The sequence below is a fragment of the Erythranthe guttata genome, chromosome 1, assembly GCF_056151865.1.
Source record: "Erythranthe guttata isolate IM_541 chromosome 1, IM_541, whole genome shotgun sequence".
Taxonomy (NCBI): domain Eukaryota; kingdom Viridiplantae; phylum Streptophyta; class Magnoliopsida; order Lamiales; family Phrymaceae; genus Erythranthe; species Erythranthe guttata.
The window spans coordinates 8,698,228-8,706,375 of NC_142533.1; the positions used below are offsets into that span (position 1 = coordinate 8,698,228).

An 8,148-nucleotide genomic window follows, 5' to 3' on the forward strand; every position below is an offset into this window, starting at 1 on the left:
GCTAATGAAGTGGATGTAATAATCTATAACTCTTGGTTAGCTTGTTTGCTCGGAAAATTGTGTTAGAATTTTTATCATTGGGGACGGAAAATTATCAAGGCACACAAAGTTACAGAAAAGAACTTGTATTATATTGAAAGAAGACAGAGAAAGAGAGTATCACACAACTACATTTTTTCACTCGACAAATCCTGATCAGCAAAAACAGCCTACTCGTCTAGCATGGCCAACTCCAATGCATAGTCGTCTCTTTCCTGCATAGAATAAAAGAAAACAAAAAACAAAAACAAGAAGAGGATGATTCATCGGAAAAAAATGGGACAGAAATACTTTACTCAACTTTAACTTCTTTATCCCGTACTTCCATTTTCAATTCTAATATGAAAGCTTATATTTTGATGATTAAACTAATTACGAAACAAGACTTACGATAGGTCCTCTGGCAAAATATCTCCCAAACTGAAGCCAATACACCTGCAAAACAAAACGTTTAAATTAGTATCTCCTTGCTCCACATAAAGAGAGGTCAAGTGTAGTGACAAATTCAAGTACGAGAACAATAAATAATATCGGAGAATAATGGAAAGTAATTTTACCAATGTCGTGCAAAGATATTGAAAAACAAAACGGATTTTTAAAGGGTATTGGGCAAAATATGTATTACCTCGTCCTCATCCTGCGTTTCGACCTCTAGATCGGATGATGGGTAGCCCACACAAAGAAGTGCATACCCCTACATCTCACAAACAATAAAATATACGATGAGACGACAGCAAAACAAAAGCATTGGAATAACGAACTTGGATGATAAAAGCGCAAATAATTCAATAACTTCAACTAAAGACATGTTCCAATAAGATGAAGATGTTTATTATAGATGTGTCCAAGGAATTTTAAGCAGCTCATTTCTGATTTATTATAGATAGGACCGAAATATAGCAATTGTCGAGCAATATAAATAAAACTGGAGGCGTGCTGCTATCTATATTTCAACCAGTTATTCTGTGGATTTTATTAATGAATGCATCAGTGATGGCAATTAACATCAGCTTCTAGCTGAACCGTGAAGGTGATGAATTGAACTCTGTGCCAAGTATTTATGGTAGGAATGTTACATTTACGCAGAAAACACCAACTTCCGTCAAGACTCGTTCACACTCCCAAACTTAACATTCTCTCTCGAGACACAACAATTAATATTTTGGTCAATTAGAACTCCAGAGCATAAAGTCGATATTTCCAGTTCTGGTAGGTCTAATTTGTGGTTTCTTCAGATGCAATTATAATGCAAGTGGATGTGTGAAATTCTTTTAACTCATTATATTGAAATATCATGATTGCCATCACAAAGAACAATTGCAAACCTTTAATTGGAAATGGTTGATCAATTTCTAATCCAAAGACTTGTCAATTTATCAAGACAGATCAAATTATGACTTTGCAGAAATTATGTAAATTATGGCATATTGCACGGTTCTGCGAATTTAAGTACATTAATAAGATATTGCTTGATTCAGCAAATTTAGGTAAATTAACATTGGCTATGAAAACACCAAATATGAGCATTCGTAAGTAATAACTCAATAAAATAAGATACTTTTCTACGAACATGACCACTTCATATGTTGAACATATTTATCCCTACGATTCACTTAACATCTCACCAAGGTCTTTATATCCAGATATATACAAATAGGGTAAAATTCATTTTGCACCCCTGTACTATGTGAAAGGTATCATTTACCCCACTGATGTATAGAAAACATCAAACACCCCCTATTTTTAATGCTCAATGGTCAAGCTTTTAACGGTGTTAAACTTGAGTGTGCAATGACTAGTTTACCCTGTTTTATATTTGATATAATCCCTAATCTTTTTAGGCGTATTTTTTGTGGATTGTTGACGATTTTTAACGTTCGTTCAGATTATGACTTTTTGTCGATTTTAGTATTTGATTTCAGGGATTTTCAATTTTCTTTTTCGGGGGATTTTCTCATTATAATATGAAAAGCTTTGTTTTTTATTTGCTATTCTTTCATATGGTTTAATTCCAATTTTAGGGTCTCTTTTAGATTTCAGGGCTATTAGTTTTCCTTTTTTGTGGGTTTTACATTCATAATCTGCAAAAGCTTCATTCTTATTTATTCAACTTTTAGTTTTTTGATAAGAAAAATGGCTAAAAATAGTAAAAAATGACTGAACAAAGTGATAAAAGAGCTGAAAAAAGTGAAAAATCTGGTGAACATTTGTCAAAACTAAGCAACCTATATATAGAAATTTTTGGGTATTTTCGTCAAAAAAAACCCAACGTTTCTATGCAATAGTCGGTCAAAGGGTTTGAATAACTGAAATTAAGAAAGAGGCTAACGGCAGGGGGGTGTTTGAAAATGATATATTTCGCATAGTACAGGGGTGCAAAATTTTACCCATATAAATATGATAAGTATTCAATGATCAACATAACAGAGAACTACGAATTCAGATACCTAAAGAATTGACTCAAAAGGTCGTTGCAATCTAAAACAACAACGGAATGCTTTAAATAAGCATAGAATAAGGCCTAAAGCCTCAAACTTAAATAATTCAGAATATAATTAACTTATGATCATAGCATTCCTTAGCACAACTAAAGGCTTCAAATCTTGACATATAATTGCTTTTGTTTTCTATTTTCTATTTTTGTTTTTGCTAAAAATCCCAAGCTATAATTACTCAAATAAGAAGTAAAAATACCTTGGATTTCAATTCAGCAGATATTCCGAGTGCTTCTGGCTGTCTGAGTTCCCCAGACTTAACACGAACAGCACAGCTTGTACAACACCCTGCAACAGAATTCACCACATTCAACACGCTTTTCCATATTTTCATCTCCAAAATCGTTTGAGATTGATTCTTTTTTTTAATCTATTCTACAATTAAATCTATTTGTGAAGCATGTTCTTAGTAAAGTACTAAAATTTGGAATATTACAGATCCAAAAGTCTCCAAGTCGCTTCAATAATGAATAGAGTTTTCTGGTTAATGTTTAGTTTGAACAATGTGGTAGATTTAGAGTACATTTTCTGCCTGTAAATATTCAACCAACTCTGTAATAATGGTATCAATCATACATAAATTGGTCCATTGATATACCAACTCAAGTGGTGTTACTGGAATTTCTGGTTTTAAGTTGCTATCAGCAGATTCCCTTTCTCTTCGATTATGAACATAGAACTATGATCTATGGGTGCTCAATCTTGAATCGCTACTCACGGAAAACATAAGGTAAATATTCTAAACAATAAAATCCGTGACCTTTATACCCAAATGGACTTCTTTGAGACTGATGATTTTCAATTTACGCACTTGTGCAAAATTTCAACACTGTATACCAACAGATGATGTTGAAAACTAGCAAACATCGTCTTACAAGAAATTACAAGTAATTGAGAACCATATACAAACTAAGGTAGTATTATATATATGTGGGAATTCATGTGAATATTGCAAAAAAGGCAACAAGTTCGAGTTTTTTTATTTTCTTGAAAAAGGAGGATAGTTCATATCATAGGCAATAATATCATCATAATCTCACGGTTATCACATTGTCTATGCAACTTTATATTCACCAGATTAATCACATTTTTTAAAGATTAATTATCAAGAAGGTGAACTTAGCTATCATTTTCGGAAATCGTTAGGGAATCCAAGATAGTATCTTCATATAGCTTTCTAAATAAGTTGCTCGATGTCAGAACACACTACCAAACACAAAAAAAAAAGAAAAAAGAAAAAAATAGTAGTGAATAGAACAATACCGTGCCTGCAAGCAAAGGGTAGAGTAATATCCTGATCCTCTGCCGTATGCAATATATATTGGTCCTACAATTTATTATTACTTCATCAGCAATTATTATAAATAAATTAAACGAAAAGATGATTATAATACATGAAAGAATAAACACAAGAGAAATCTATACGAGTCGTTACCTCGGGAACAAAAAATTCATAGACAACATCACGTTGACGATCGTGTACGGTGACTTTATGAGATGGAACAGAGAGTGACTGTTGTGTGTCGTATTTTACGGCAACTTGTGTTCGAAGCTCCGACATTGTTTTAAATCGATTCTTAGGAAGGCTGATGCTTTTAGGAAACGAGTGCCTCCTCTGCGTATCTGGTTTTCGATTAATCGAAATGCACGCATTACATGGAGTTTGAAGGTCCATCACTACACTTCCTTTTTTCTTTCTCGTTTTCTGCCGAACCGGCTAGGTTTAAACACTATCTTAGTGAAGGAAGAAAAAACCAATTGAAATTAGAAAATGCACAATCAATCACAAGGGGGAAGTAACAGAGAAACCAAAATTCAAATAAAATTGCTCAAATTTTACCCTAATTCTGCATAAATTGAGTAAACGAAGTAAAAATTAGCAATTAAAATTAAGATTGATCAAACATATGCGAATAATGAGGAATAAGAAATAAGAGGGAAAACCCAGGTGAAAGACGATTATCTAAATTGCAAACAGATAAATCAAAATGGCAACAATATACAGTTGGGATTCAAAATGCGCTTGGAAAAGAAAGTAAATAAATTGGAAGGAAGAAGGAAAATACCGGTGGAGAGAGAGAGAGAGAGAGCAGAGAGCAGAGAGAGAGAGAAGTTTGAAACAGATGGATAGAATGTAGAAGTGGAGAAAGTGGATGACCAACAAGAGGATGATTAGTGGCAAACGAGCAAGAAATGAGTTTGTAACGAATAATTCCAATTTTAGTCTTAATAATTTTGGTTTATTTTGAGGGATAATTTGACAAAACCCGTCATATCCACTATACAATTAAGAGTGGTCCAAAAAAAGGGGTTATATGAGATAACCCCTTATGCAATTCCCTAAGAGGTTTAAATCCATTTTTAAATTCACTATTAGGGATAACTCCCCACTTAGCATAATACCTCATTTACCCCTATTATATTCATAAAAAATATTAAAAATTATTATCAATTAGATTAATATATGCAAACACCCACGTTCAGTTTTTTTCTTTCGATTTCCTTTAAATAAAAATTGTTGTTTTTTTTATTTCTACTTTAAAAAAAATAGGCTATGTTTGTTACCGTTTTCAAATTCTTTCCACACTTTCCCCAAAATAAAAATTATCTTTCTACACTATTTTCAAAAACTTTCCCCAAAATAAATTCAAATATTTCTCTCTCTAACAAACATGATTTTACCGCTACAGTGAATATTGTTTTCACTAAAATACAAAATCAAATCACTTTATCTTTTAAATTCTTCTTCCAAAATACATTTTTCCAACACCTTTCAGACATGATTTGACTTGCTACAGTACAAATTGTCTCCTCCCAAAACACAAACAAACTTTATTTAATTTTCAAATTCTTCCCCCAAAACATCTTTCCCCAAAATAAAATGGAAATGGAAGCCCAAAAGCTTACCAAACACAGCTATAGTTCTTTATTTATTATTTTTAGTTTTTCAATTTTTTTATTTGTTTATTATTTTTTATTTTCATCTTTTTAATATTAATTTTTTCCGGTTTATTCTTTAATTAATTTTTTTTATTAATTTTTTTCACTTTACCAAATTGAAATGCACTACACTTATCGAATTTCACTATAACTATTTTGAAATTTAATGAAATACTATAAATTTAACATAATCCGCACTATAAATATTTCAAAATTTAATGAAATACTATATAATTAACATAATCCACTATTTTACGGCCTGAATTTGAAATCCACTATTCATTTATAAATTTGAAAATCCACTATTCACTGTTTGAAATCCACTATTCACTATCTGAATTTGAAATCCACTATTCACTGTTCGAAATCCACTATTGTAATCCACTATTTAACGTCGCCTATGTATTCAAAAACCACTATTTATTGTAAGCACGTCACCTGGCCCTTTTCTATTGCTCGCGCCTACATCATGTATATTTTGTTTGAAATCCACTACAAGTTCATCAAAAACACTACAAAAAATATAGAAATTCATTACAAAAGATCCACTTTACAAAGAGAAAATCCACTAAAAACTTGCCTAAATCCACTACAAAAGTCCCCTTTAATAAACAATGTCATCGCATACAATTGTAGATTCACCCGGGCATCACCCAACCTTGTCCCACTTGTTGCCATCACTCCTTGCGCAAGAACCTGAATCAAAGAAAAAGAAGACAAACAAGATATTAAATTATATTATTATTAAAAATTGTGCGTTCCAATTTATTGAATAAAAAAAGATTCAATTAAAATTTAAAGGCTCTGAAAATCAAGTAAAAAAATAGAACAAGAAATAATTAAAATTCTCCATACTTTTCAAATTACCCGTACATCTCGTCGATCCCATCGGAAAAAAAACACAGGATCTTTATGTGCCGTCTGGGAAGATGGAGATCTCTGATCTAGAGGATGAAGGAGCCGCGGCGGCTGATGTGGTGGATGACAAGGACGCAAGCGCAGTCGGTCCATCAAGGCGTTGATGATGGCGAAACAGTGGATGTCTTACGTCGATGAAGAAGGCTGAGATTTGGGGTGAATGTCTCACGCCGGCGAAGAGGACCGAGATTTGGGGGGAAAAATCGCTGTTATTGTTGAGGAAGAGAGGGGGGCGCTGATGTTGAAAGAAAAAGAATCGTGAAACATCGTGTGGTAAGATTAGGGTAGATGTAATTAAATTATTATAATTTAATATTAAATTATAGGTTTTGTTAAATAGAAAATTGGATCCATACAAGGAAATACTTAAGGGTATTATGGAGAGATCGTAATAAAAATAGTTAATAAATAAAATTTGGGATTTATCTCAAAAAGGGAAAAAAAATTGGGTCTACACTAACTATAAAAGGCGTATGGGGGGTTTTTCTCAAATAATCCCCCAAAAAAATTCTAATTTTTAAGATATATCTAAAATATATTTTAACTTTCATCCTTCTTTTCTGTATCTTTTAATACTCTTTTTAAAGTGTTAACTTTACCCGCTTTCTCTCATTCCTCTTTTCTATCTCTTTTATTTTTCTTTACATCTACCTTTCCTATTTCATCGTTTTTTTTCTCTATTTCTCTCATTTCTCTTCTCTTCTCCTTCTCTCCTTTATCTCTCCACCCCAAGCCCTCTAATCCGATGTGTTCTCTTATCTCTCATCTATTCTCTCCCACCCAACATGCCGTTGATCTTCTTCGTCATCCTCACAGAGAAGAGCAATAATTTGGATTTGGTTCGTGGTCAGGGCCGTCAACCGCCGCCTCCATACCTGGCGGTTGGTGTATTACCTAGGGCCAGATAAAACGGCCAGCAAGACGGATTTGGGGCTGCAGGATAGAAATTGAAGCTTGTTTTCGAATTTATGTGATTTACATGATTTTATTTCTGATTATTTTCGCCATCTTGACTTTGGGGTTTTTCAGTCATGAAGTTTTTATTAATTTATTTCCATTGGAGGCTGTGTGGAGGTGCTCGGTGCAGCGACAAGTTTTGGAAATTGATATAGCTGATGTCGTTGTTATTAGTATCACTAAATTCTTCAATTAAATAGCTTTATGTGATTTCTTTTTTTTTTTCCTTTTTTTTTAATTTGAAGTTTACATTTTTAGTATTTTTCAATAAGTTTTTTTAATTGTTAGTTTCTTCAATGGTTTATCGAAGCTCAACATCTCAATCAGGAGTTATCTCGAAGCCCAACATCTCAATCAGGAGTTATCTCGGGAGAATCGTAGATGTATCAACATGTTTGGTTATACGTAGTGGAATTCGTTAATTACATGTACTTAGTGATTTCATTAATTATAGAGTGGTTTTCATTAATTACAGAGTGGATTTTCATAATGAAATTCGTTAATTATATAGTGGTTTTTGTTAATTACATAGTGGTTTTCATTAATTATATAGTGGTTTTTGTTAATTAATAAGTGTTTAGTGAATTTTTGGAATGGAATTGTTAATTGCACAGTGATTTTCGTTAATATAGTGGTTTTCATTAATTTCATAGTGGATTACGTTAATATTAATATGGATTATGCTTATTTTATAGTAATTTTTACTTTAATTTTATAGTCGTTTTTGATAAATTTAGTGGTTTTCGATATGTAGTGGATTTCATTTTTTTTTTAAATATGAACCATTTAAAAAAGTGAA

At 32.3% G+C, this 8,148-nt stretch overlaps 1 protein-coding gene across 3 annotated transcripts; it reads right to left on the minus strand.

The window, feature by feature from the left end:
- Positions 1–66: 66 nt before the first annotated feature.
- Positions 67–4,762, minus strand: FDC2 (2Fe-2S ferredoxin-like superfamily protein). Of its 3 annotated transcripts, none has more exons than XM_088819510.1 (7): positions 4,697–4,762; positions 3,970–4,268; positions 3,798–3,861; positions 2,734–2,822; positions 665–733; positions 430–474; positions 67–254 (listed from the first exon to the last, which is right to left on the minus strand). In XM_088819510.1, exons 2-7 carry the CDS (start codon positions 4,207–4,209, stop codon positions 210–212), a joined length of 552 nt encoding a protein of 183 aa, XP_088675636.1. In that variant the 5' UTR covers positions 4,210–4,268; positions 4,697–4,762; the 3' UTR covers positions 67–209. The 3 variants fall into 3 exon arrangements, with proteins under 3 accessions (XP_088675636.1, XP_088675639.1, XP_012858964.2); XM_088819513.1 differs by lacking the exon at positions 4,697–4,762 and adding an exon at positions 4,601–4,691 and having other exon boundaries at positions 3,970–4,239; XM_013003510.2 differs by lacking the exon at positions 4,697–4,762 and having other exon boundaries at positions 3,970–4,270.
- Between the last annotated feature and the right edge of the window lie 3,386 nt (positions 4,763–8,148).